The sequence below is a fragment of the Perognathus longimembris genome, chromosome 7, assembly GCF_023159225.1.
Source record: "Perognathus longimembris pacificus isolate PPM17 chromosome 7, ASM2315922v1, whole genome shotgun sequence".
NCBI classification, from domain to species: Eukaryota; Metazoa; Chordata; class Mammalia; order Rodentia; family Heteromyidae; genus Perognathus; species Perognathus longimembris.
The window spans coordinates 42,452,890-42,480,040 of NC_063167.1; the positions used below are offsets into that span (position 1 = coordinate 42,452,890).

At 40.2% G+C, this 27,151-nt stretch overlaps 1 protein-coding gene across 3 annotated transcripts; it reads right to left on the reverse strand.

Annotated features, from left to right (window-relative positions):
- Positions 1–5,721: 5,721 nt before the first annotated feature.
- Positions 5,722–26,396, reverse strand: Tm2d1 (TM2 domain containing 1). 3 transcript variants are annotated; one of them, XR_007211624.1, is made up of 8 exons: positions 26,208–26,396; positions 24,793–24,866; positions 22,547–22,655; positions 17,710–17,801; positions 15,976–16,061; positions 8,745–8,874; positions 7,756–7,912; positions 5,722–5,944 (listed from the first exon to the last, which is right to left on the reverse strand). XR_007211624.1 is itself a non-coding variant. In XM_048351448.1 (7 exons), exons 1-6 carry the CDS (start codon positions 26,363–26,365, stop codon positions 8,764–8,766), a joined length of 630 nt encoding a protein of 209 aa, XP_048207405.1. In that variant the 5' UTR covers positions 26,366–26,396; the 3' UTR covers positions 5,725–5,944; positions 8,745–8,763. The 3 variants fall into 3 exon arrangements, 2 of the variants coding, with proteins under 2 accessions (XP_048207405.1, XP_048207406.1); XM_048351448.1 differs by lacking the exon at positions 7,756–7,912 and having other exon boundaries at positions 5,725–5,944; XM_048351449.1 differs by lacking the exon at positions 7,756–7,912 and having other exon boundaries at positions 5,727–5,944; positions 15,976–16,049.
- Positions 26,397–27,151: the final 755 nt, after the last annotated feature.

Below are 27,151 nucleotides of genomic sequence, written 5' to 3' on the forward strand. Positions count from 1 at the left end.
TTTAAAAAAAATAAGTTTACTTAGAACATATTAAATGTATTTCCAACTGATGCTCAAACAAAGAAGCATAAATTTAGTGGTTGGAAACAACACATTTTTAAAATATCACAGCACTGTATGTAATGAGTCCTACTGTAAAGGCTGTTACAGGCTAACAAGAAGGTATCTGCAGAGCTATGCTCTTCTGGAGGCTCTAGAGGATGACCTGTTTCCTAGCTCCTCCAGGCCACCAACATGCCTTGGCTCAGGGCCCCTTCCTCCATCCTCAAAGCCAGCAGCATGGCTGCTGGTGGCTCTTATCTTTGCTTCAGTCATCTTCTTTCTCTGACACTCGTGTGTCCTCATTCTGGCACAAAGATTCTAGTGATTCTCTTGTGGGTACCCAGATAATCCAGGGTAATCTATTGCCAAATTCCTCAAAGTGATTATGTTAGAAGCCAAACTAACCTTAGTACCAGGCTCTGAGGATGTGGATGTGGGCAGTTCTGAGGCCCAGGAACACTCACTTCTGGCCAGGCTCTATGCAGATTGGGGAGCAGACCCAGGATCCTTTTGCAACAAGGCTCAATGAGTTACTGTAACCCAATGTTTCATTAGACATTCCTGGAGCTAAATCCTTCCTGAGAACTAGTACGTCAGTAATGGACCCAAGGGTGTAAATAATGAACCTTTCCAGGAAGCACTGTTTACTGGGGAGAAGCTACTAATGTCTTCCAGGTCTAGTTTGTATTAGCCCAGAATTTGGCAGGGGTTGAACTTGCAAATGGAAGGTTTTATTACAGGCATCCAGGGAAGTTAGGGGCTAGTATGGGAAAGCCTGGAAGAGATATTTGTCAGGTAGCCTTTCATACTCTGCAGGAAAGCCCAGTGTAGGAAGAAAGGTATAAGATGTTATACTTCTTGGAGGGGGAGGAAGGGAAGGTTTCATTCTTCTCTTTTCTTTTTCTTCCTTTTCTTTCTTTCTCTCCCTTCCTTCCTTCTTTCCTTTCTTCCTTCCTTCCTCTTTACTGGGCTTTGAACTTAAGGCCTGGAGTTTCTTAGGAAGGTGCTCTACCACTTGAGCCACAATCTCAACCTTTATTTTTCTCCCCCACCCCCAATCCTGGGGCATGGGACCAGAGCCTAAGCACTGTCCCTGGCTTCCTTTTCCTCAAGGTTAGCACTCTACCTCTTGAGCTACAGCATCATTTCTGGCTTTTTCTCTTTATGTGGTGCTGAGGAATCGAACCCAGGGCTTCACACATGCTCGGCAAACCCTCTACCACTAAGCCACATCCCTAGCCCTACTTTATTTTTTAAATAGGGTTTTGAATTTTATTTCCCAAGGCTGGCCTCAGACAGCATTCCTATTACCCTTTTATGCCCTCTCCCCACATGGCTAGGCCTAGTCTGTTGGTTAAAATGAGGTCCTCCTAGCTTTTTTGCAACTTTTTGGCTTTGAATTATAGTCCTCCTAGTCTGAGCCTCCTGAGTGGCTGGAATTACAGACATGTGCCACTTCGCCCTGTAAAACTCACTGCCCATACTGCTTGCTGCACAGCAGGCCTCTGAGCCTCTGAGCCTCTGCTGGTTCTGAGTACTTCCCCCATTTGTATCTTCTTTAGTGCTCAAATAAGTTCTGCTTGACTTACTTTATCTAAAAATTTAGTCCCTGAATTCCAGTACTGGAGATATCCCTCAGCCATATTACGTATGAAACAGAGATACACAAACAGTGGTATCAACCTCAGTGTATTGAAAATACTATGCGAGGTAAACAATATAAACATTTTAACGACCATCTATCCTTTATTAAATGCATGGTCTGTGCCCTGCACCCTGTGAACTATACTACATCACTGTACCCTGAAACAACTACATGAGAAAGGTACTAAAGGTCCACTTTAGGGACAAAGAAATTAAGATCCAAAGAGCTTGCTCATACATGGCAGGTGTGACTGAACCTAGAGTCCATGAACTTGCACTTTACCCTGTATAGACATGTATAAGCTTAGGTAAGTATGAGTCAAATAATGAAAAATGAAGTCAGAAACAAGCCTGGGTTCTGCAGGACTGCACAATAGTTTACAAAAGCTTTCTGCTAATGTCTACAGCTAGCAATCTACCTGTATTTTAAAGAGCCTTCACTGGTGAAAGAAAAACTAACAGTCCTGTCTCACAAGATGACTGTGAGGATTAAATGAGATCATCAGGTCAGAAAACCATGTGACAAGTCACAAGTGGTTTAGCAGCACTCTGCCCCTTTATTGTTTTTAATAATCTACTATGGGTGTTCTAAAGATCTACCTAGAGTCAGTCATGGTGGTACAAACCTGTAATCACAGCTCTTGGGAGGCAACAGGATTATGAGTCCGAGGCTAGCCTGGGCTACATTAGTAAGTTCCATACTAGCATGTACTACACAGAAAGACCACGATTCATACATGTAACAAGAAGGGAAGGAGGGTGAGAGGAAGGGAGGGAGGGAGGGGAAAGGAAAGAAAAGGCAAACCACCATCTGTAGCAATCCACTGTTAACAGGTAAAAAGGTAATGTTCCTAAACATGTTAGGCTGTTCCTGGCACTTTTCTGAGCATGAGAACCACTAAGGATACAAGTGACTGAGCATAGCTCATTCTCCACCCACTCCTATGAACTAGCATTGGGGTCTGCACCATGGCTGGATGGCTGACTCCTAACCTAAATTATCCAAAGCAGAAAGTTATTTGATGTCAAATTCACCTATATTCCTATGAAGCCACAAATATTTTTAAGTCACTGTGTTCAAAGTACTGCTCTAAGTACTGAGGACTTAGCAAATTCCAAGACCAAGTCCTACCTGCTTAAACTTAGATTCTGGTAAGAAACTGACAAAACAAACATATAACTTCAGGCAGCAAGCAGTGCTTTGAAGAGAAATACAGTAGCTGGATTCAGAGTCCTCCACTCTCTGAATGTTGGAAAGAATACCTGAGTAGACACCTGACAGCGTGCAGAGGCAGCCTGGAAGCCCAGGAGAGGCCCTCCAGCTAGAGGCAGAGAAAGTATAAAACCACAGGGAAAGAAGCAGTCAGCATGTTGGAAGCATGATGGGAATCCAAAGGGAATTTAGATCAATAAATAGTGGAAAAGTGAGAGACAACAAATTTGTGTATTTCTGAAACCCTTTTAAAAGCTAAAAATACCCACTAAAAGAAATCTCAAATCACTGCCCTCCAACAGTTCTCTTCAGTCACACATCGGGTGACATAGGCAAGACATAAACCATTCTTCCTCAGGTTTCTATGTTGCCCTATGGAGTGGATTTCATAATCCATGCATATATTTAACCAAACTTCAAGCTTGTTCTGAAAATCAAACATTGGGCCTTGCGCCTTGATACTCACACCCTCCTTAAACAGAAAATTAGCTCGCATGATTAAAGGGTCTAAACACCACTTTCGAAAGAGTTCTGGTAAAACATTTTTCTTTAGCATATATAGTCCAAATAGCTCTAACCCTGATCATTTTTCAAGTTTTAATCTCTACATGCTTGGCATATTCTGATAGCATTGGCAAGTTAAAAGCAACACTGGATTGTATGCATAGTGATTGCTTGCAATTAACCATAATTTAGTCTGAGAGTAGACTAATCAGCTGTCTCGCAGCAACATTCCTAAGCTTATTAGATAAAGATCTCCAGAGAATTTGAGATTAAAAAGCAGCAAGATCTGCAGCTTTCCAGCCTTCCTCTACCTAAGGAGTCTTTAAAAGGAAGGAAGTGAGGTTTGAGGAAAGTGAGGCCTTTGGGGGTCTTACTACAGTGAGAAGCTGCAGATAAGGAAAAGTATGGAGTTAAACAGTGTGCAAAGAAGGCATTTAACCTTCCTTCTGTTAACAATAAAAACAGGGAGCTTTTGAACCCTGTTAATGAGAGCATAATCTTACTATAGTCCGAGTGGAAGAATCTCTAGCACACTCTTAAGTAGATTCCACCTGTTCCTTCCCATTATTCTGTCTGTTTAAATGGTGTTTGGGGAGTGGAGTTGTGGCTCAACTAGTAGAGGGCCAGCCTTGAGCAAAAAAGCCAGTAAGAGCACAAGACCCTGAGTTCAAGCCCCCAGTACTGGTGCAACACGCACACATGCGCACGCGCGTGTGCACACACACCTGTTAATCTGTTAACTTCGAGTTAATGAGTGAAACCATTATGCAAGAGCAAGGTATTTTTCAAAATATGACTGTAGCTATTTCTTACATAATTGAACTTATATGACTCTGGAGACTTAAGGCTTTAAAAATCTAGGCTCAAGTGATCCTAAAAGAATTTTCAAAGCACTGGCCTCAAAGGACTGGAAAGGAGTAGAAACTAAATGGGTTGCGCTTGGAAAAAAAAAAAAAAGAAAACACGTTTTTTTTTTTAATTTAATGATTTTTTTTTTTTAGAAGACTAAGGTTTCAACTTAAGCTCTTACACTTGCAATCACTTGAACTACATTTCTGTATTTATTTCACTACTATACTACCAATTAGGACAGCATTTTCCACAAGGCACATACTCAATATAGAATGGTCAGATAACTTAAGAGACTTTCCTGGGATATGTTCCAAGTCAACCTGAATTCACTACATATATCTTCGGAAACTGTACTGGGCACTAGTGGCTAGTGGCTCACTCCTGTAATTTTATTTACTCAATAGGCTGAGATCTGAGGACCACAGTTCAAAGTCAGCCAGGGCAGGAATGTCCATGAAACTCTCTAACTAATTTCCAACTAACTGCCAAAAAAAAGCCAGAAGTAGAGCTGTGGATCACGTAGTACAGTGCTAGCCCTGAGCACAAAAGCTCAGGGACAGCACCTTCGGCCCTGAGTTCAAGCTCTAAGACAAGCACCAAAAGAAAAAAGATAATCTCCCACCAACTAGAGAAACAATGACTGAATGACCAATAGTTTATGAAGCTAACTGTGTATACTTTGGAGGGGGGGGGGGGGGGAAGGAAAGTTTTCAGTCTTCAGGACCCTACTATTTTGAAAGTGACATGTATGCCTACCGCTAATGGCAGAACATAACATTTGATGTGTTTTTATCTTCTTATTCAATTATAACTACAGGGACATTTGGAGTCAACAGCTCGTCTTCCACAGCAAGTTCATCACTCTACAAGTCACTCCTCAGAGGCCACAAGTAGCTTCCTCAAGGCTCCCAAACCCCTGATGACCTTTAGCTCCCAGGGACCTCAGCAAAGATATTTGGAAGCGACAGAATCACAGGAAGACGGTGCCACACACAAGACCACAAACCCCACCAATATAAACGGATTCTGATCACAACATTGCTTGACTGCTTACAAAGATCAAAATGCAGAAGACAGCTACATCCAACACTGAATATAGCTGAGTTGGTTTGTTTTGTAAATAATAAGGCACTGAACGTGTGAATAAGTTATTCCTTTATTTTTCATAAGAGAAAAATTACAAGTAGTAACTTGCCTTTTTGCAAGAGACATTAAACAATATTGGAATAAAAAGCTATCCATCTCACAGAGACAGAAGTCTTAGAAAGACTATCATACAGCTTATAAACAAAGAATTATTAAATAAATCTAAGAATAATGTACTTCGTTTTGGTGGTACCAAGGTTTGAACTCAGGGCCTTGTGCTTGCTCAGCTAGCACTCTTCCACTTGAGCCATGCCTCCAGCATTTGTTTTGTTTTTGCTTATTAACTGGAGATTGAGTTTTGAGGATTTTCCTGCCCAAGCTGTTCTTGAATTACAATCCTCTAGATCTCAGCCTCTGTCGTAAGGATTACAGGTATGAGCCACCAGTGCCCAGAGAATATGTTTACCTAAATCAAAAATGACCATATGAGGAAAAAAAAAAAAGATCATATAGAACCCATCAAGTGGTTTATGAAGGAAAAAAAGGAGTATCTGGAAATCCACATACTGGGTATTCTTTGTTAAAATCAAGGAGGCTCAACTCCTAAAAGAAGAAAAGAAATATGTTAAAACACAACATTTTAAAAGAATCCCCTGGAGGTTATTACAGGTATACTTTTTTTCCCCCTTTGGCTAGTCCTGGGCCTTGAACTCAGGGCCTGGGCACTGCTCTGAGCTTCTTTTGCTCAAGGCTAGCACTCTACCACTTGAGCCACAGCACCATTTCTGGCTTTTTCTTTTTATGTGGTACTAAAGAATGGAACCAGGGTTTCATGCATGCTAGGCAAGCACACTACCACTAAGCCACATTCCCAGTCCCTTAAAAATGTCTTTTCTTTTTTAAATTAGCAATGCTGGAGATGCAACCCAGTACCTAGTGCATGCCAGACAAGTGCTCTGCCACTAGGCTACATTCCCAGCTCCAAAGGCACATTTTGTTTTGTTTTTGTAGCCCGTTCTGGGGCTGGAACTCAGGGCCTGAGCACTGTCCCTGACTTCTTTTTGCTCAAGGCTAGCACTGTGCCACTTGAGCCACAGTGCCACTTCCGTCTTTTTCTATATATGTGGTGCTGAGGAATCGAATCCCAGGCTTCATGTGTACGAGGTGAGCACATTACCACTAGGCCATATTCCCAGCCAAAGGCACATTTAAAAAAAAATCTTTTGGTAAAGGTGATGAACAGGGTGTTACAGTTACATAAGTAATGAGCACATTTATTTTTAAACACTGTTATCCCCTCCCTCATTTTCTCCCACTTACCCATTCCCCACCCCCCACTCCTCTCCCCAAGTTGTAAAGTTCATTTCCAACATAGTGTCTAGTGAGTATCATCTTTGCATTAGTTCATCCTTTGTCCTGCTGCTTCTGTGATTCCCTTTCCCTTCCATGGATCAGATAAACTTACATACAAGACAAAGGGTACAGAAAACAAAAGCAGAAAATAACTAGAAATGACTACATACAGGATATAATAAGAACCTCTCTTGGAGTTCATTTTGATACTCTTCATTATATATGGTCCTATGCAATTAGTGATTGGGGTACTGTGATCCTCTGCTAAGAATATCATAGACATACTCTAGTTATTATAAATGAGGGAAACCATGAAATGTACATTTCTTTGGGCCTGGCTTGCTTCACTTAGTGTAAATTTTTCCAGGTCTGTGTCCTTAAGAATAAGTCAATGTCATAGAACTCCATCTTCTTGATCCATTTATCTACTGAGGGGCATCTGGGTTGGTTCCATATCTTACCTATGGTAAATAGAGCTGCAATGAACATGGTTGTGCTGGTAGCTTTAGTATGGCCTTGTTTGTGGACATTTGGGCAAATGCCCAGTGGGATTGCTGGGTCATAGGGGAGTTCTATGTGTAGTCTCTTGAGGAACCTCCATACTGCTTTCCAGGGTGGCTGAACAAGTTTACACTCCCACCAACAGTATAGTAGTGTTCCCTTTTAGCCACATACCCGCCAGCATCTGTTGTTACTAGATTTCTTAATAATGGCCATTCCAACTGGGGTAAGGTAGAAGAATCACAATGTTGTTTTGATTTGCATTTCTTTTATGGCCAGAGATGTTGAGCATTTCACATTTCATTTACTCAAGACACTTTTTTCATGCTTGGAGATTACAAGAATGGCAAGGCAGATATTGGCCTCCACAATGGCTCTTTAAGTTTTAAGTGTCAAATATGAGCCTGAAATTCTAATTAATTCTAATTAAATGTTTACATAACAGGCTACAGAGAAGTTGTACTTGCTTAATTTTTACACTTTATGGTTTAAAAGCAATATGTACACTTTTGAAAGAGACAAGCTTGTAGTATTAATAGAAATATGTGAAACTATGTCACCTTTCTTATAAAGTAGGAGAAATCATTTCCAAAATGAAGATGCTTAAAACAAAACAAAGTGGTGGCTCAGGTAGGTTTCAGCATATTACAGAGGAGCTAGATTTCATTTCAATTCTCCGTTACTTGGGCATCTTGCTCTCAACTTCCTTAGGTCTACCTTTTGATAAAAAGAAGTAGATGGTCTCTAAGCTTCTTTTCAACAGTGAAACTCAACAATTCTACTCAGGAGGCAAAAACAGAATGATGGAGAGTTTAAAGCCAGCCTGAGCTACATAGTGACACTATCGCACAAAACCAAAGCCAAACAAAACTCCTTAATAATTCTTGAAGTTTGTAAAAAAGAATTTGAAAAACTTTTAGTCTCACATTTTTCAGAGACTGTCACTATTCAGTACCATGATAATAGGCATACTGCCTAATTATTTTTTTCTAGGCTGGCACTGGAGCTTGAATTCAGGGCTTTGTGCTGTCCCTCAGCCTTTTCACTCCAAACAGGTACTCTACCATTTGAACCATGTCTCTAGTTCCACTTTCTGCTGGTTCATTAGAGATAAGAGTCTCAGGGTTTGTCTGCCTCACTGGCTTTAAACCATGATTCTCAGATCTTGGCCTTCTGAGTAGCTAGGAACATAGCACGAGCCACCAGCACCTGGCTATATCTCATCATTTTACTGTCATAAAGAAAAGTTAGGGGGGCTGGGAGTATGGCCTAGTGGTAAAGTGCTCATCTCCTATACATGAAGCCCTGGGTTCGATTCCTCAGCACCGCATATATAGAAAAAAAGCCGGAAATGGTGCTGTGGCTCAAGTGGCAGAGTGCTAGCCTTGAGCAAAAAGAAGCCAGGAACAGTGCTCAGGCCCCGAGTCCAAGCCCCAGGACTGGCCAAAAAAAAAAAAAAAAAAAAAGGCCTTTCAAAAGTTCCCCAAGTTCCCAAATCCCTTTATATGAATAATATGCTATCATTAAATTAGGTATACATATCACTTACTGTTTCTCTTTTTAAGGACCTATGGATATAACTGTGTTTTCCTAACCGTTTCGTTAGTAATACTCAGTCTTGTAAGTCTGGTTCCATAGTAATCTATAATGTAACTAGTTCCATCTGAAGGTCCAACAATCTAGAAGAGATAAATTTTTAAAATTATTCATTTCACAAAAGACAATTCACAGTACTTTTGTGTTTTCTTTTCTGAGTTGTTAATAAGATCATTTCAGTAACCAGAGAAATCCAATTTAAGAAAAAACAGTTGGGTGATTTATATAACTAAAATGTACTAGGGGAGCTTCCAACAGAAAAAGTCAAATTTCCTTCCCAATTCTAGGGAAAGCTTTTCATTGGTTGGCTTGCTTTTTATGATTCCTGCTAGACTGCTGTATCCAAGGAAATATAATTTGATATGATTGACCAGGCCAGGCTCTCTATGGGAGATGATGTAGTGTAAGTCTAGTGGTTCAGTCCTGCCAGAACCACCTAGAATGAAAGAGGAAAAGTAGATGAAAAAAAAAAGTACATGTTCACTATGATCATCTTGTTTACTTAATCACACTGAAGACAATCCACTTAAGATCATTATAAATCATCCTTTATCGCAATCTTCAAACTGTGGCCATAACAAGACAAAGATATGGCAGGTTGTAAGTGGGTCAGAGTTTTCTAAGTATCAATTCTGAGATACTGGATTGCCACAAATACTCTGTGTAAAATGACCTGCTGGACAGCAGGCTATGGCAGAGCAGTTACGCTAGTTCTGCTTCCCCTTTCCCCTCACTGATGTCCTTTCTCCAGATTGCTAATAGTAAAGGAAACCTATCATTCAGAGCCCATCCTGAGTCTTACTTTGGCATAGTGCCTCATATCTAAAAACCTCTCAAGTCCTAAGCCTTGGGAGCATTCAAATCAACCTCTACTTTTGTTTTCATTTTTTGTTTTGGTTTGTGTTTTTTTTTAAACTACTGTTTTTTGGTTTGTTTTTTTTGTTTTGTTTTGTTTTTTTTTGTCTTTATTGGTACTGAGGATTGGGGCTGAGAATATGGCCTAGTGGCAAGAGTGCTTGCATAGTATACATGAAGCCCTGGGTTCAATTCCCCAGCACCACATATATAGAAAATGGCCAGAAGTGGTGCTGTGGCTCAAGTGGCAGAGTGCTAGCCTTGAGCAAAAAGAAGCTAGGGACAGTGCTCAGGCCCTGAGTTCAAGCCCTAGGGCTGGCAAAAAAAAAAAAAAAAAAAGGCACTGAGGATTGAACCCAGGATGTTGCACTTGCTAGGCAAGCACTTTGACACTGAGCCACAACCCAGCCTAAACCTCTTCTAGTTTAACATTCAAAAATATGTTCTGCCACATTTGTTCAAAAGATGTTTTTCCTAACAACATTTTACTTCTTTTTTTCATTCAATAGCTGTACTGGAAATTGAACTCAAGGCCTACCATTCTCACAGCATTTTTGCTCATGGCTGGCACTCTACTACTGGGGCCAAGCCTCCAGTCTTTTCACTTACAAATAACTTGCTTGACATAGTAACATATTTGTGACATGGTAATGCTGTTTCAATTAACTGTGTCATTAATAATTATGATAGTTCAATCTAGAAATCACAGAAAAGATTCAAGTAATTTAAATTTAATAATAAAAATGATTAAAAGTTTTACAGCATAAAAATACAAAAGACTGGGGCTGGGAATATGGCCTAGTGGCAAGAGTGCTCACCTCGTATACACGAAGCTCTGGGTTTGATTCCTCAGCAGCACATTATACACAAAAAAAGGCTGGAAGTGGCACTGTGGCTCAAGTGGCAGAGTGCTAGCCTTGAGCAAAGAGAAGCCAGGGACAATGCTCAGGCCCTGAGTTCAAGACCTAGGACTGGCACAAAAAAAAGTACAAAAGACTGAAATAAAATCTAGTGGAAGAAATGGCATAGAAAACAAAATTCAAGGAGAAAAAATGTAAAAATTATAATGATTTGTGTTTATTCTTGTTTTTTAAATGATATTTTAAATTCTATGGTATTTATAGTCTGTCGACTACATTTAAAGATTTATGTAACAGTTTTATTTAAATATGTCAATATTTGATATTACATCTTTTGCAACTATTTAAATTTATGATGAAAAACTTAAATGTCAATTTAAAAATATGGAGAGGATACAATTTTTAAAAACAGTCCTCTACGGGTTATAAAAATGAGTTTGAAGAAAACTACCACACAGCATTCCTCATTTAAAAAAAGAATTCGGGGGGGCTGGGGATATGGCCTACTGGCAAGAGTGCTTGCCTCGTATACAGGAAGCCTTGGGTACGATTCCCTAGCACCACGTACACAGAAAATGGCCAGAAGTGGTGCTGTGGCTCAAGTGGCAGAATGCTAGCCTTGAGCAAAAAGAAGCCAGGGACAGTGCTCAGGCCCTGAGTCCAAGGCCCAGGACTGGCAAAAAAAAGAATTCAGTCTTAAAATCTATTCATCAAAAGCTGAATTCAGTGATGCACAACTGTATTCTCAGCTATTCAGGAAGCTGAGGTAAGAGAATACCCTGGGCCTCAAGTCAAAGAATGTAAGGCCAGATTAGGCACCTTAGTGAATCATCATCTCAAAACAAAAACAAATTACTCAACAAATTTAATCTGTATAATATTCCAGGTGCTGTCAGGCATTATACATGTAATGGTGACTCAAATGTTAGTTCTGCAACAGGGATCTTATTCTAGTGAAACATATGTGTGTTGCTTATAGTTTCACAAAAAGAATTACCAGGGAACCAAACATGTATTGTCTAAAACAGACAGAGGTCAAAGGATAAAAGGCAAATGAACTGAGAGAGGAAAGGAGGTAAATGCAGTCATAATGTCCAGTGTACACTTATGGAAATGGAACAAATAACTTGAGGAGATGAATGGGCTTAGAAGATGGAAGGGGTGAGGGAGAGTGATGGAAGAGGTGACACTGATCAAGATGCATTGTACTCACAAACTTACAGGCTGCATTGAAAATGCTTTTTTATAATTATTTCAAGATAATATATTGTTAAGCTAAAATAAACAAACAAACAAACAAAATAAGCCAGGCACCAGTGGCTCATATCTATAATCCTAGTTACTCAAAAGGGCTTGGATCTAAGGATTTAAAGCCAGTTCAGACAGATTCTTACCTCTAGTTACCTAGCAAAAACAGTAGAGGTGTGTAGACCCACAGCCTTGAATAAAAAGCTAAGTGAGAGTGCAAGGCCCTGAGATCACGCTTAGTAACAGCACACACACAAAAATTTTAAATAAATATAATGAAAATAAAAATAGTAGGGTGTCCTTGGCTCCTACCTATAATCCTTCCTGATCTGAGGATCACAGTTTAAAGCAAGTCTGAGAATGTAAGTCCATGAGACTCTAATTTCCAGTTAGCCAGCAAATAAACATGGAGCAGTAGCTCAAGTAGTAGAGTGCCAGTCTTAAGCAAAAAAGCTAAGGGACACTACCCAGGCCTTGAGTTCAAGCCCCAGTACCAGCACATACACAAAAAATAATAAAATTAAACTCAAGTTTTTCAGTAAACAAATGAATATGTGAGGCTTATTCACTAACAATATGTGGATTATACGTTACATTTTTAAGTTCTAAGATGAATAACTAGATTTATAGATTTTGTACTAAATACTTTGAAATAAAGAATGTTTTTCTCTGTCCATGCACAATATATTTCTGGGATCAATACAAACATAAAAACACTGCTATTCACTGGGGAGTAATATTTAATGGTAAAAGTAATTTTAAAAACTCAGGCATGGAGAAAGATGATAAAATGAAAAAGTCTATTAAGAAATTGAAAAAATAATTGTACTGGAGCACAGTTATGGTGGTAGAGTGCCTGCCTGGCAAGCACAAGGCCCTGAGAGCAGCATTGTGGAGCCAGTGGCTCAGGCCTGGAACCCAACTACTCAAGAAGCTGAAACTGGAGGATTACAGTTCAAAGCCAACCTGGGCAGGCAAGCCTGTGAAACTTTTATCTCCAATTAAGCTGGAAGTGAAGCTGTGGCTCAAGTGCTAGAGCACCAGCAAAAAAGCTGAGGGATAGAGCCGAGGACCTGAGTTCAAGCTCCAGCACAAAATAATAACAACAACAACAACAATGTATAAAATAAGACAACACATTTTATTTGGTTATTTCTGAAGACTGATTTATTTTCCTCCATGCCAACACCAGTCTAAGGTGGCCAAACTTTTTTCTTTCCAGACAGTACTGGGATATGAACTCAGGGCCACCTGCCTCCTAGGCAGCCTTGATACTGCTGGGCCACATCTCCAGCCATTTTTCACTGGTTATTTTAACACAGTCTCGCTTTCCACCCAAGTATGCACATGAGCCACCATCTGCCTAGTTCAGGCTTCTGTTCATTGACGGAATCACAGGGCCTCACAACCATGTCCAGCTTCCCTCCATGGAGATAGAGCCATGTTTTTTTCTCTCTGGGCTGGCCCTAAACCACCATCCTCCCAGCCTCAGAATCCCATGTAGAGATGACAGGCACAGAGCAGTAGGTTCAGCTAGGGGTTAAGAAGGAGTCACAAACTTTTCAGCCCTGCTGGCCTCAAACTGAGTGTGAGCCTCCAGTGTCCAGGTAACCCTGCCTATTAAATGTCTTATTAGTGGAATATTAATGCAGAAATCAGTCTAATTCTGTCTCAATGATTTCTTAATGTGATAGAGCCTCAATTCCAAGAGCTCTTGAAGAACAATTTACTGGGAAAAGTTGAGATACAAATGTAACAGAAAGCAGTGGCTAAAGCAAATCAGGTCCACAATTTGTTATAACTATAGCAGTATAACAAAGACAACATTGCCAAAGAAAATCTAGAATAAAAATATTAACTGTAGGTTAGTTGCAAAGACCCTTTGGATTTCTGGATATCTTGTTGAAGAATCCCAGTAATACATTAAACTCCTTGGATCTTCATTTCAAATGAGAAACCCATTTGTAAGCATATGTGCATAAGTACCTTAGCCTCTTCATGCCTGCTTGCCTGTCCCACAGCTAGAGATGGCAAGATATTTGGTTAGACATATGTTTATGAGTAAAGGCAGGAAAATTCCAACTTTAAAACCAAATATTTTCCTTGCTTAATTCTGGTATCTTATTGGTCCATATGCTGCCTCCTCCTCACAGTATGGTACCAAAATCTCTTAGATTTCAACTTTCTTTTAGAGCATAAGAAAACAGAATTGCAGAATCGAAATACTGGATGAGAAAGCAAAGTAAAACAGATGATGATTTAAATGCATAATGACACTCTTGCTGAAGACATTAGGTGATCTATACTTAAATGTTTGTTGAAGTATTGTTGGGCAATATTTGTTCTATAATCATCTTTTTGTTTTGGGTTTTTTTTTTGTCGGTCGCGGGGCTTGAACACTGGGCCTGGGCGCTGTCCCTGAGCTCCTCAGCTCAAGGTTAGGGCTCTACCACTTGAGCTACAGTGCCACTTCTGGTTTTCTGGTGGTTAATTGGAGGTAAGAGTCTCAAGGACTTTCTTGCCCGGGCTGGTTTTGAACTGCAATCCTCAGATCTCTGCCTCCTAAGTAGCTAGGATTACAGGTGTGAGCCACTGAAGCCTGGCTAAATCATCTTTAACTTCAGAATCCTTATGAGCTATCCACAACCAGTTTAGTGTAACTTAACAGAAAACAGCATGTGGCATTTTTAAGTACTTATATCCAGATAGAACTTCTCAAAACTCTGCCTGCCCACATACCCACTGCAGCATGAGAAAGTGAGGCAGAAATACATCTGACTATCACATTATTTGAATGAATTTGGTCATGCCAAAGCCAGTCCAATCCTAGACATTTCACAGAATACCTACACACTCCTTTTTTCCTATGTAAGCTAGCTGGATTTCCATTTGATTTGTAAGCAACAGAATATTAGAGTGTGCAGTATGAAAGGAGTTTTGCTTCTGCTTCCACAACGTTCATATGTATGTCAGAGTCTCATTCATGTCCAATTATTGTAATTGACAAAGTACCTGTAACTAATAAATAGTAAGTCTGAAAAATAAATAGTGAGTTTGAGATGCTGCTACAATGCATCTTAAAAGACACAAAACACAATACACATTAAAAAGACTCTGGAAAGTTCAGAAAAGAAATCCCTAACTCAGTGGAACTTACATCTACAAATCATATTTGAGCAAAAAACCCTTTTTAGAAACTGTCAACTAGCAACAAGTTTGGAAAATGCTTGCTGGAAAGATGACTTTAATATGATCTCTTAAAATTAGTATCCAAAATTTTAAAATCTATGGCCAGGTGCTTGTGGCTCACACCTGTAATTCTAGCAATTTAGAAGGCTAAGATCAGAGGACCATAGTTTGAGGCCAGCCCAAGCAAGGAAGTTCATACGTCTTATCTACAATTAACTAACAAAAAGCCAGAAGAAGTAGAGCTATGGCTCAAGTAGTAGCCTTGAAAGAGAAAGGTTTTTTTTCCCCTTTTTTGCCAGTCCTGGGGCTTGAACTCAGGGCCTGAGTACTGTCCCTGGATTCCTTTTGCTTGAGGCTAGCACTCTACCACTTGAGCCACAGCGCCACTTCCAGCTTTTCTATATATATATGTAGTGCCAAGGAATCAAACCCAGGGCTTCGTGTATATGTGGCAAGCACTTTCCACTAGGCCATATTTCCAGCCCCCTTGAGAGAGAAAGGTAAGAAACAGTGCCCAGGCTCTCAGTTCAAGCCCTAGGGAGGGAGGGAGGGAGGGAGGGAGGGAGGGAGGGAGGGAGGGAGGGAGGGAGGGAAGAAAGATCCAAAACAAGGATTCCTATCTGCTTTCTAATAAATCTAAGATTGTAAATATACCAACAGAGGCCAGGAACCAGCGGCTCATGCTTGTAATCCCAGCTCTTCAAGAGACTGAGATCTGAGGATCATTGTTTGAAGCCAGCATGGGCAAAAAGTTGGTCAAACTCTTATCTCCAATAAACTACCAAAAAGTTGGAAATAGAGATATAGCTCAAATGTAGAACACTAGCCTTGCTCAAATGAAGCTCAGGGACAGCTACCAGGCCCTGAGTTCAAGCCCCAGGTCTGGCACTAGATAGATAGATAGATGGATAGATGTATACATATATATATGTGTGTATATATGTGTATACACACAGATACACATATATTAGCACAGAACCAAAAAACTCAATTTTGAATGTACAATTATATTTCATATTGGAACTAACTTACCTGCATTGAAATAAGAATAAAATCAATTAGGCTCCCAATTCCACAAAATCCTACAGTGCAAAACTTTAATAAACCTAGAAAAGAAGCTAAAGTTATTGATGATTTTTAAACTCTTTTAAACATTTGCTGTTTCTTTTTTTGCTAGTCCTAGGGCTTGAACTCAGGGCCTAGGCACTGTCCCTGAGCTTCTTTTGCTCAAGGCTAGCACTCTACCACTTGAGCCACAACACCACTTCCAGCATTTTCTGTTTATGTGGTACTGAGGAATTGAACCCAGAGTTTCATGCATGCTAGGTCTAGGCAAGCACTCTTCCACTAAGCTACCTACCTTCCCAGCCCCTTATAAACATTTTCGATGGGCCGGGAATATGGCCTAGTGGTAAAGTGCTCACCTCATATACATGAAGCCCTGGGTTCAATTCGTCAACACCACATATATAGAAAAAGCCAGAAGTGGTGCTGTGGCTCAAGTGGTAGAATGCTAGCCTTGAGCAAAGAGAAGCCAGGGACAGTGTTCAGGCCCTTAGTTCAAGCCTCAGGACTGGCGCAAAAAGAAAAAAAAAAAAAATTAAATCTTTTAGTTAAAAACATCAGAAAGGTTTAATCAAAACATACATAGAGGGGCTGGGGATATGGCCTAGTGGCAAGAGTGCCTGCCTCATATACATGAGGCCCTGGGTTCGATTCCCCAGCACCACATATACAGAAAATGGCCAGAAGTGGCGCTGTGGCTCAAGAGGCAGAGTGCTAGCCTTGAGCAAAAAGAAGCCAGGGACAGTGCTCAGGCCCTGAGTCCAAGCCCCAGGACTGGCCCAAAACAAAAAAAAAAAACATAGAAAACCCCTAGTAAGTTTATTAATTTATTTATTAAATGAAATAAAATCATGAACTTATTCACTTAATATTAGTTATTTTTAAATATCAATACAATATTATAAAATTTCTTGAGAAAATGCTTAGTGACATAAATCTTTAAATCTCAGTACACCAGGAGGGGTTGAAGGTATAACTGTATAACTTAGCTTGCCTGACATGCTTCCAGCTCTGGCTTCCTCAACACTGCACACATACAAACATTTAAAAATAAAAATAATAAAAAAAGAAAAAGAAAAACTCTGGATAGCACTTTGCCAATAAAGAAGAAAAAGAGTTACATGAAAAAAAAAAACAGAAAAAGAAACAACTCTGTACCAGAATTATACGGACTATATCAGAATAACAGAACACCTTTTAATACCAGAGTACTTACTAATGCTATATTACATGATCAGCTTTTGCTGTATATTTAAGTAGAAAGTTTAAATAAACAAATTGTCATGCCACAAAAAATAATTAGCAAAATATTGATTTTATTGTAAAACTGCAAGATTCAGTTATCTAAAATGTATTCTAGACTATATCCCCCCCTTGGAATTCCTGTTTATTACCTCCACAATCAAAATCAAAAGTTCTAAGCCAGTTGAGAGACACTGGCTCATGCCTATAATCCTACCTGTTCAAAAGGCTGAGAGCTGAGGATCAAGGTTTAAAGCCAGACCAGGAATGAAAGTCCACAAGACCCCTATCCCCAATTAACTTACAAAAAGCCTGAAGTGGAGCTCCAGCTCAAGTGCTCAGGGATAGCACTCAGGCCCTGAGCCCAAGCCCTACAACTGGAACACACACACACAAAATAAATATATTTAACTAGACTAGAAGTATCATAGTAATTTGTTTTCAGTGAAACATACTTACCCAAAGCAGGGTATCCAAGATAAAATCGATCTGCTCCCAACCATCCAAGAAAAAGAGACAATGCAACTGCCACTTTGTACGAATAGCCATTTCTATACAAAATTAAAATCTGGGTGTTATATTCATGTATTTCCAACATACAAACATTTTAGAAAACGAAACTGTAGAGTACTATTAATTTGTTAATTGCCTCATTCTTTTCATTAATGGTTTATGGGTACTTACATGTCATAGGCACTATTTTAAGCTATTGAGATATAGTAACAACTAAAAGCAGCAAATATTGCTATTCCTCAGATGCTTACATTTATGAGGCAGCAAGCAAAACCACAAAATATTTTTGAAGTAAATCATATTATTTGTAAGTCACAAATGATATAGGGGAAAAAACAACTAGGTGTGGTAGTATGTACCTGTCATCCCAGCTACAGCAGGAAGGGTAAACAGGGGGATCATAGTCCAAGCTAGCTTGCATAAAAAGCAAGATCTTATTTGAAAATTAACCATGGGGGAGGGGGGAAGGTTAGAGTAGGGGGAAGGTGAGGGGAAAAACAAGGGAGGAGGTAACAAGCTTGATAAGAAATGTACTCACTGCCTTACATATGACACTGTAACCCCTCTGTACATCACTTTGACAAGAAATTTTTTAAAAGATAATAATATAAAAAAACTATAGCAAACAAGGTTGAAAGAGTGACTTATGTGGTAAAAGCACTTGCCTAGCCTGTGTGAAGTCCTGAGTTCAAACCCTAATACCACCCCCCTCCCCAATGTAGAACAGAATGTTCATGGAATCTAGAATGCCAAAGTCCACTTCAATGGGGTGCGAAGGTATGCTTCACTGAAATAGTGATTCCTGAGCAAAGATCTCAGGAAAGAAAATAAGTTACATCATACTCTGGGCAAAGAAAAGGCTGGGGCAAAATGTTACGCAAATCTGAGGCCTGTTAAGGAGGCCAGTATAGTAGGAATAGAGTAAGAAAAGGGAATAATAGGAGATGGATGTGGTCAAAGAAAGAATCCAGAACAAAGGAAGCAGATGTGCCTTTTACACCATTATAAATACTGACTTGTACTCCAAAAGAAATGGGAAAATACTGCAGGATTTTAAGGTGTGGCATGATCTGATTTCAATTTTAAAATAATCCTTCTGGCTGGGCTGGGGATATGGCCTAGTGGCAAGAGCGCTTGCCTTGTATACATGAAGCCCTGGGTTCGATTCCCCAGCACCACATATACAGAAAATGGCCAGAAGTGGTGCCGCGGCTCAAGTGGCAGAGTGCTAGCCTTGAGCAAAAAGAAGCCAGGGACAGTGCTCAGGCCCTGAGTCCAAGGCCCAGGACTGGCAAAAAAAACAAAAACAAAAACAAAATAATCCTTCTGGCTGCTGTGCTAAAACAGAACATAGGAGAGTGCATCAGCTAGTCTCATGATGCCATCAAAACTTAGTGGTTCCCAGAGTACCTGTAATGCTAGCTCATGCCTGTAACCCTAGCTACTCATGAGGCTGAGATCTGAGGATTACAGTTTACAGCCAGCCTGGGCAGGAAAGTCCTTGGCATTCTCATTTCTAGTAACAACCAAAAAGCTGGAAGTGGAGCTATGTTCAAATGATAGAGCACTGACCTTGAGCAAAAAAGCTCAGGGATAGCACCTAGACCCTGAGTTCAAGCCCCAGAACAAGCACCAAAAAATTTTTTAAACAACCCTAATGGTTCACAACAATAAGCTATTATTCTCACAATTGTAGAGTAGATAGGCTATGGTTCAAATTACCTAGGTTCAGCAGGGAGAATCAACTTCCTGCTGAGGTTTGGTTGAGCTTATATCCAGGCTGTAAATTCAGCTCAATCTGGCAAACTTTAACTTTTCTAGGACCCAAGCAGACAGTGAAGCAGCTATGTGGGGCAAGTTCTTTAGCAGACATACAAAAGGAAACTAAACCCCACAAACATGCTTAAGCTTCTGTTTGTCTCATACCTGCTCAGATTATAGTGGCCAAATTAAGTAACACAATCTAGCCCCAAAATCAGAGATACAGGAAAAGAAGTACACTACCCTTTGACAAAGAATAAGAAGAATGAACACTTGCTAAACAAATTTCACTTTTTTTTGCAGCTCATGTCCTTATATTTGCTATGCAACTGTTCTACCACTTGAACCATGCCCCCAGCCCTTGCCGAACAAATTCAAACGACAGGGACAAAAGTTTCACAGCCATTTCAATAATACAGGTGAGACAGAATATCATAAGCCAGGATACCATAAAGACACTTGCACATCCATGTTCCCTGCTGCACTATCCACAATAGCCAAGTTATGGAAACAGCCTAAATGCCCTACAACAGATGAGTGAATCCCAGAAATGTGGTACTTATACACAATGGAATTTTACATAGCCATTAGAAAGAATATTATGTCACTTGCAAAGAATTGGATGGAGCTAGAACAAACCATGTTAAATGAGGAAAGCCAAGCTCAGAGAAGCAAATAGTGCATATTTTCTCTTATATGTGGAAGCCAGATCTAAAATACATGATAAATTATACAGGACTCTAGGTAATCACACACAGTCAGACCAAAAGAAGACACTTTCAGGAGTGGAACACAAAGGTGCAATGCCTCTGTGCCTCTGATCATATGAAATAATTTTTGTCAAAATCGACTCCAAGAAATGGAAACAAAAGGGTTTTTCTTCCTCATGTTTCTTTATTTTCCTTTTGTCTTGTTTGTTCATTCTTTTTCTGTCTTTGGGGATAGGAGAAGGTAGAAAAATTAAGGGACACAGGGTAAACAAATGCAGCAGTGGTGCTAAGTGGAAACTATGTTGAAAATGCACTATATGCCAGGTGCTGGTGGCCCACACCTATAATCCTAACTACTTAGGAAGCTGAGATCTGAGGATGACAGTTTAAAGCCAGCCCAGGCAGAAAAGTCTATGAGACTCTTATTCCAATAAACCACCAAAAAACTGGAAGTAGTGCTGTGGTTCAAAGTGGCAGAATGCTAGGCTTGAGAGGAAAAACTCAGGGACGGTGGCCAGACCCTGAGTTCAAGCCCTAAGACAAAAAAATCAAAACTACTATTTGTAGGTGGGGACAGGAAGGAAAAACTGGAAGAGAACAAATGAAGGGGTGACATTGTCCAAAACCACTACCTGACTTATGAAAATGTAACTCCTCTATATATCACCTTTAGAATAACAATAAAAATAAATAAACTGGTTTGGTAAACTAGCACTTAGTATATTATTTGTCATTTGGAATATTTAAGGCAAAAATATCAACCTATGGCTTAGAAACTAGCCAAATCATACCTACTTTTGAAGTAATTCCTTTAAAAAAAATCTTTGCAATGTTAATAAGAAATTTTAGAACCTTATTAACTCAATCAAGTGGGTCAAAAGAAAAAGAATTCTTTTGCTAAGAATTCTAAGGATTTTGAAAAAAAGTTGTAGAAATAGCCAAACAGTAGTTATTTCTTGACACAATTTCAAATAGGTACTATCAAATAAAATATAAGCACATACATATATTTTCAGAACTAATTAAGTCATACTTTTAGTACAAAGCAGAAAAAACAGACTGTATTTTTACTATAGAAAAAAACAAAAATAAAACTTAAAAGCCCTTTAAACAGAGAAAATGAATTTTGTCTTACTATCCAAAATGACAACTTTTAAATCTTAAGATTACCATTCGTCATCTATATGTTACAAAGAATAAAATCAAGTCTAAAAACACCTTTAAATGTGCAAATGATTAAAAATAATTAGTGTTTTTCTGATACAATATCTAACTATATTCAAGTAATCCCTCAAACTTAAGAAACAGAATGTGTTTATTTGCTTTGGCTTTTTGAGACTTAGTGTCATTATAAAGCCAGGCTGGCCTTGAACTTCCTATGCAGCTGAGTCTGTCCTCCAACTAGAGATTCTCCTGTCTCTGTCTTTTTAATTATTTTTTTTCTGAGGGAGGGGGTCAGAACTGGGTTTTGCTAGGTAGGCAATCTACCACCTGAACCACATCCCAGCCCGGCCTGAGTCTCTTAAAGTGCTAGGATTATAGGCATGCACTACAACCCTTGGCAGAAAAACATCTCAGCAGGTAGCATAGACTAAGTTCTGAGTTAATGTTTATCGTCTTTTTTTTTGTCCCAGTCAGTCCAGCTCTACTTGGCTGAACTACATTTACAAAAAGGTATGCCGACTTAAAGCTAGGTGCCAGGGCATCACATCTGTAATCCTAGCTACTTAGGAGGCTGAGATATGAGAATCATGGTTCAAAGCCGGTCCCAGGCAGCAAAGTCCATGAGACTCTTCTCTCTAATTAACTACCCAAAAGCCAGAAGTGGAGCTGTGGTTCGTGGTAGACAGGTAGCCTAAAGCAAATAAATTCAAGGACAGTATTCGCCCTGAGTTCAAACCCCAGGACTGTCACAGAAAAAAGGAAAAACAAAAACAAAAAAACATATGCAGACAAAGTACAAGTTTTCTTAGCCTGAAATCCTAAATTGCCTAGGAGACTGAGGGCAAGAGGAGGACAAATTCAAAGCCTGCCTGGGCCACTCATGGAGACTCTGTCTCAAAATAAACTAAAAAGGAGAGAGAATAGTAACTCAGTAGAGTAAAGTGCTTACCTGGAATACAAGAGGCCCTGAAACCATATCTAGGACTGCAATGAATGGATGAATGAATGGTTTTTGAGGTTTTTATGATACGAGAAAGGATAAATATATTCATAAGATTTCCATTTCAAATGATCTCTTCTATCTCCTCAGTCTATGAATTCAAGATACAACAAGTAATATGATATTTAAATCTCAGTAATGTACTTACACATTTCGGCATGATATGGGCCTGAGAAAACCAACTTCATTTCCAGTAAAATGTGTTTCATTGCCGCTTAAATCCTTACAAGTTATGTTGGGTGCTGGAAAACACTGGACTAAAGGCAGCAAAAACAAAAACCATTGTTTTTCTAAGACTGGCAAAAGCACAGGACAACATGCATAATAGAATACCTCCCAACATAGTATCTGACATAGGCTTTAATTTAGATAGGAAAAAAATGGCATTACTTATGCATTTATACATAGAGAGGTACAATATGATATACAATAGTCTTTGTTTTATCTAGATACTGAGTCTTCCTATGTAGCTCAGGCTGGCCTCACACCAGTAGTCCTGCTGCCTCAGTCTCTGTGCTAGGATTACAAGTGTATAACACCACGCACAGATGTCTTTTTTTAACACATTCTGCATTGGATACACGCCTCTGGCAATGATGACAAAGGACAATTAATACAGTGTTACCTTCTTGTACTTCATCTCTAGGGTAAACAACATTTGAACTGTTAGTGTCTGCTACATAAAAGCGCTAGTACTGAACAACAACAGGCCTTGGGTCTTTTTTGGTTTTGGCTCTTCTGGGGCTTGATCTCTGGGCCTGGGTACTGTCTCTCAGCTCTTTAGCTCAAGGCTAGCACTCTGCCACTTGAGCCACAGTGACACTTTGGATTTTCTGGTGGTTAATTGGAGATAAAAGTTTCTTGCCAAGGCTGGCTTTGAACCTTGATCCTCAGATCTCAGCCTTCAGAGTAGCTAGGATTACAGGCGTGAGCCACCAGAACCCAGTAAATTAAAATTCTTATTTATTCTAAATGCATTATTTCTTTACTCCTTCAAGGTTTTGATGTAGTATTTCAGCATTTACCAACTATGACCTATTTTCACAATGCACCTAACATAATGTAAGAAAGTAATGCCTACAGGTCTTCCTGCATATGAAACAGATATGGTCCTCAAGACTTTCTAGACTCCTATTGTGAAGAACAAGAAGTATAAAATAAGAATGACCTATACTACCTGGGAGGTCTAGATAGGAAGATTGCTTATCTAGGCAAACGCAGGCCAAATCCCATCTTTTTTCTTTTCTTTCTTTCTTTTTTTCTTTTTAATCAGTCATAAGGCTTGAACCAAGGGCCTAAGCACTGTCCCTAAGCTTTTTTGCTAAGGGCTTTTACTACTTTGAGCCACAGTGTCACTTTCAATTTCCTGGTGGTTAGAGACATTCCTGACCAGGCTACTTTTGAACTGTAATTCTCAAATGTTAGCTTTCTGAAGAGCTAGGATTACAGGTGTGAGCCACAGACGTCCAACCAAATCTAATATGAAAAACAAGCCAGGCTTGGTGGTTTATGCTATAATCTCAGCTATATAGGAGGCAAAAGTAGTTTAGTTTTTTCAGCTACCAACAAATCTCTATCCTTTTGTTAGGTCAGACTGGTATACGAAGAAAAAAAAATGGGAATGTGTGACACAAGAGGGTCACTTGAGTTCAACACTAGCCTGAGTAACATAGTAAGATGTTGTCTAAAATAGTAACCAACAATAAACAAAACTCCTATGGTATCTTTGTATAGCAAAGTTTAGGAAATAAAAGCTATGTTTGAGGCAGACAAATTTACCTTGACTTAAATATTATATAATACATACATATATCTAAGCATTACATCATATCATATAAATAGGTATAAAAATTGTCTTTATATATCAGTTAAAAATGAACTTAAGAGCTGGGTGTTGGTGGCTCAGGCCTGTGATCCTAGCTATTTAGGAAGCTATGGTCTAAGAACAGCAGTTCAAAGCCACCCAGGCAGAAAAGTCCCCATTAGACCCTTATCTCCAATTAACCACCAGAAAACTAGAAGTGGCACTGTGGCTCAAAGTGGTAGAGCACTAGTCTTGACTGAAAGAGCTTGGAAACAGCACCCAGACCTTGAGTTCAAGCCCTGACCACACTACTACCAACAAAAGAACTTAAGCTGGGTACTGGTAGCCTATAACCTTACCTACTCAGGAAGCTGAGATCTGAGATAGAGGTTCAAAACCAGGCCAGAAAGGAAGGTCTATGAGATTCTGATTTCCAGTTAACTACTAAAGTCCAGAAATGGAGCTGTGGCTCAGTGGTAGAGCCCTACCCTTGAGCAAAGGGACAGTATCCAGGTCTTGAGTTTAAGCCCCAGCACCACCCCCAAACAAATAAAAATTAAATTAAGAAAAAGAAATCCTGGAAGTCTTACCATGAGCTGTGTAGTTTGTACAGTTAACTGGTTCTTGTGTAGCATTGTTTATTTGGGGATCCTTACAAATATATGTTTTAAAAATTAAGGAAATAGAACTTTATTTCCAACAGAAAACATTATCTTTCATATCTTATATACTCCTGTTGATAGTCACATGCAGTGAGAGCTTCTACTTTGTCCAACCCAACAATCACAGGTATAAACATTTTTAATGTTGTTAGACAATACTTCATTTATTGATTTGTTTGCCAGTCCTGGGACTTAACTCTGGGCCTGGGCACTGTACCTCAGCACTCTTCCTCTTGAGCCACAGCACCACTTCTGGCTTTTTCTGTTTATGTGGTAATGAGGAATGGGACCCATGGCTTCATGTATGCTAGGCAAGCACTCTACCACTAAGCCACATTCCCAGCCCCTTGAACATTACTTTCAATACAGAGAAATGGAACAGTGGCTCGCTCCAATCTTGATCAACAAAGCTAAGAACAGAGCCCAGACTCTGAGTTCAAGCCCAGTTCTAGCACAAAAACAAACAGAACTACAAAGTAATATATGTTCTTATATGTTGCTACTTATATACATCCGTACAGGGAATTGTTTTATGAGAACATGTACTTTAGCTTCTGTTGTGAGTTTTTCTGTTCCAAAGTTTGTATAAGTTATGCAATTTTGTGCATAAGTAGCCACTTTGAATATAACTCCATTTCATCTTGGTTTTTATCATAAAGCTATGTTATAAGTGAGGCAACTCAATCCTAATTCAGCTTCAGTTACATTTTTAAACAGTTAACACAGTCCTATTACGCCACTCACAGTTCTAAGTGCCTTACCTGTACTAATTTAAATATTGCAACAGCTCTGTGAGTTGGTGCCAATGCCTGCCTGGCAACATTTTCACGCATAAGAAAGTATGTGGCGTTTAAGTCATTTTAAACATATAGGTTACACAATGGGGCGGGAATTCCCCCAGATCCGCGTCTAGCAATGGCACGACTTAAACAGATACCGTTAATGACAATTAGTCAATGAGGATTGGCTCGTTACCAGTTCACTTATTTAGTTTCCCTTGACTTCGGCCAACCTGTAGGTGGGGCGTCCACGTTTGTATCCCCAGGGTCTCGGGCAGGGCCTGGCATACTCTGGGATCTACGTGTAATGAACAAAAAGCACCCTGGAAAAAATCGCGCATGCATGAGGGCACAATGACGACTAGCGAAATCCCAAGCAAAGCACGCTCTGTGGCCGCGGCCCCCACAGGCCGCCCGCTCCCTCCCACTCGCCCCCCCCCCCCGGCCCCCGCCAGCCCAGCCTCATCTCCGGGCTTCCCCGGGCCCTGGTTCCCTTCCGCCCGGCCCCAGCCGGGTTCCGCCGGGGAACCACCACAGCCTCGCCTCCAGGGGAAGGAAGGATATTGTCCCACTTTGAGGTCCTCGCACTTAAACGTCTCCTCGTCCCCGGCGGCGGCGACCGCCCAAGGTCCCACGGTGACAGTAACGAGCCACAGGAGCCCCAGCAGGCGGGCGGCGACGGCCTCCGCAGCAGCGGGCCTGGAGGCCCAGGAGGCCGCCATGTTGGGACCCAAGGCGTCCCGCACGCTTCCGGTTCCGCCTCTGTCCCCCGTGAGGGCGGGGCCGAGGCGGGAAGTGGGTGGGAAAAGGGCTTTCTTAAAGCGGCCGCGCTGCAGCTGGACGATGGTGTTTGGTCCACCCAGTGGCTGGCGGAATCACTGGGGAGACTGTGGTTGTAATGCAGGTTCGGACCTCCGAAAAAAACTCGGATGGAGGTGTCACTGGCCTTTGAGTATCGGAAGAAGGAAAAGAGGCATCTGTAGATCCCCTGTGTCTCTGCCAACACCTCATTGCTGTACTAACCCTGAATTGCTAACCTTGGCGTTTCCAGGTCTCAGTATGAGGGAAGTAGGGGCCAGGCATCTCCCAACATCATCTCCATAAATCATGGGGTTTGGGTTGAAGGATGGAGAGCCTGGCTTGGAAATGTGGCCTTTGGGCTTCAGTGACTGAGCTGCGACCACACTGGTGTTCACCAAATCTCAGTCTCAGGTAATTACAATATGGCCTCCCTACTTCCTTAGAGAAAGAAGGATCTGAATTTAGGGCCTCTATACCATAATTTGGCATTTAATAAGGAAAATTAAGCTGGTGAAATTTTAATTGTGTAGGGGAACCATCTAACAAGAGGACAATAAAAAGCTTACAACTTTTTTCCCCTCTCCTTTCTACATTTCCATGCATTATAAAGTAGCATAATAGGCAACTTTTTGTGAAGAAAATATACTTTTATGTGTAAGTTTAATCTTTTTGTCTAGATATCTAAAAATACTGGAATTTGGTCATCT

Coding starts and splice junctions, on each gene's coding strand:
- Tm2d1 (XM_048351448.1), bottom strand. CDS start 26,365: ATGGCGGCCTCCTGGGCCTCCAGGCCCGCTGCTGCGGAGGCCGTCGCC. Junction 17,802..22,546: donor CCCATATCATGCCGAAATGT/GTAAGTACATTA, acceptor AATTTTGTATAG/AAATGGCTATTCGTACAAAG. Junction 8,875..15,975: donor TTATTCTTATTTCAATGCAG/GTAAGTTAGTTC, acceptor TATCTCTTCTAG/ATTGTTGGACCTTCAGATGG.